The sequence below is a fragment of the Chrysemys picta genome, chromosome 1, assembly GCF_011386835.1.
Source record: "Chrysemys picta bellii isolate R12L10 chromosome 1, ASM1138683v2, whole genome shotgun sequence".
NCBI classification, from domain to species: Eukaryota; Metazoa; Chordata; order Testudines; family Emydidae; genus Chrysemys; species Chrysemys picta.
Genome location: NC_088791.1, coordinates 355,242,827 through 355,245,130, shown reverse-complemented (window position 1 = coordinate 355,245,130; position 2,304 = coordinate 355,242,827). Strand labels below are relative to the sequence as shown.

The following is a 2,304-nucleotide window of genomic DNA, read 5'->3' as shown; positions in this document are numbered from 1 at the left end:
TTTCAGATTTTGAGAAATCAGATAAATGTGTAACTCCCTACAACATGGATTTTCTACCCTGGGTTTCATTGCATTAAAGAATGGATAACCATTATCCACACATGTGTTTCCCACTGCTGCCTCTTAAAGTTCCTCTACCCTGACATGTAAGAATTATTGATACAAGGAATATCATAAAATATTGAATTGGCATTAGAAGGGTCAGTTATTCATAATTCATTTCCCTGAATTATGAAAATGTCATTTCTCAGTGTGTGAAGAGTTACCAATCTGTTTCACCCATGAAAACAGCCTCCAGTAGTGCATGTAGAGTCTTATATTAATACTGTCTCTCCATCCAGGCATTTGAACTTCAACCATCACCCTATACCCTGGGCACATACAGGAAGTCAGGGACAACTTCTCCTCTACTCCATGTCAGATTCCAACACAACCAATTTCACCAACCCCTCCACCTTCATTCTGCTTGGTATTCCTGGCCTGGAGGCAGCCCATGTCTGGATCTCCATCCCCTTCTGTACCATGTACACCATAGCCGTCTTGGGGAACTTCACCATCCTGTTCATCGTGAAGACGGAGCAGAGCCTCCATGGGCCCATGTACTATTTCCTCTGCATGCTGGCTGTCACCGACCTGGTCCTGTCCACGGCCACTGTGCCCAAAATGCTGAGTAACTTCTGGTTCAATTCCAGGGAGATCGATTTCACTGCCTGCCTCACCCAGATGTACTTCATTCACTGCTTCTCAGCGATGGAGTCTGGGATATTTGTGGCCTTGGCTTTGGATCGCTACGTGGCCATCTGTGATCCCCTGAGACATTCCACCACCCTCACAAATTCTGTTGTGGCCAAGATTGGCCTGGCTGTGCTGCTGCGCAGCGGCATACTTACATTGCCCTATCCCTTCCTAGTGAGGCGGTGGCCATATTGCAGAACCAACATCATCCCCCATTCCTACTGTGATCACATAGCTGTGGTGAAGCTGGCCTGTGCTGATACCTGCATCAGTAGTTACTATGGTCTCTTTGTAGTATTCTCTGTGATTGGTCTAGATGTGCCTTTTATCACCGTGTCCTATATCCAGATCCTCAGGGCCATCTTCAGCCTTCCCACAAAGGACGCCCGGCTCAAGACTTTTGGGACCTGTGGCTCCCACCTTTGTTGCATATTATCTTTCTACCTTCCAGAATTCTTCTCCTCCCTCGTTCACCGGTTTGGCCACAAAGTGCCCCTACATGTCCTTGTTCTCATTGCCAATGTGTACCTGCTTGTGCCCCCCGTGCTTCACCCCATCATCTATGGGGTAAGGACAAAACAGATCCGGGACAGGCTGCTCCGGCTCTTTACTCGTAAAGGGACCTAATACTTTTACCCTGTTCCTCTGTCTCTGTGTAGAGACGGCTGGTAACATGGTGCTGGGCCATCTTCCCTGAACCACTTCCTGGACAGTCAGAGAGATATTAAACCCTTTATGACCGTACTGTGCTGTGTCAGTATGACAAACTGGGGAATCAGTCTATGTACAATTCACTGGTCTGACACCTTTTTTATTGCCGGAAGCTGGACCTCTGCAGGCCCGCCCCCTGCCCTGGCTCTTCCAATAAGGCTCCTTCCCTGCTGTGCCTCTTCCCCACAAAAGCCCCACTTCAGTTGCTCGTTCCTCTCTTCCCCTCCCCTTGTCAGTCACTGTATCCTTTTCACCTCCACTCTCCGCCACCCCAGCTGTACGGGAGCCATTTCAGATTTTGGTAGGCGTTGCCACTTGAACCATCTAGTTTTGTGGCAGAAGGATAGTATCTAATTCATATATAAAAGAAAGAAAAGTAAATGAATATTAAACCCGCTCAGCTCTAATACAAACACGTACTGACAACTTGTGGGACGTCACTTAAGGGACACCATTCGGGATTAAAATGTTAATACATATGTGATGAATCGGTCACAGAGATCCCCCTGGGACTGTCACCAAATGTGCTGAAATTACCTCTGAACCAGTCTTCCCTGCCATTATGGGATTTCCAGAACCCTTTTTGTTGAGCCAGACATGCTAGCCTGCTTCAACACAGACCCAGGGTCTGGGCCACACCCCCACAGCAGCAGACTTAACTGAAAACTGCTCAGCAATGAATGAACAGAACAGGTAATAATTAAGTGATTCATGCCCTGTCACCCACTCCCAGCTTCTGGCAAACAGACGCTAGGGACATGATCCCTGCCCATTGTGCATAATGGACATCGATTGACTATCCTCCATGAACTTACCTAATTTTACCGGAACCATGTTATTGTTTTGGCCTTCATAACC

General features: G+C 47.5%; 1 protein-coding gene across 1 annotated transcript; it reads left to right on the top strand.

Moving 5' to 3' along the window:
- The first annotated feature begins 414 nt into the window (after positions 1-414).
- On the top strand, positions 415-1,362 carry LOC101947657 (olfactory receptor 52R1-like). The gene has a single exon (XM_005313240.2). It carries the CDS (start codon positions 415-417, stop codon positions 1,360-1,362), a length of 948 nt encoding a protein of 315 aa, XP_005313297.2.
- Positions 1,363-2,304: the final 942 nt, after the last annotated feature.

Excerpts from the sequence above, each read along its gene's own strand:
- LOC101947657 (XM_005313240.2), top strand. The coding sequence starts at position 415 with ATGTCAGATTCCAACACAACCAATTTCACCAACCCCTCCACCTTCATT.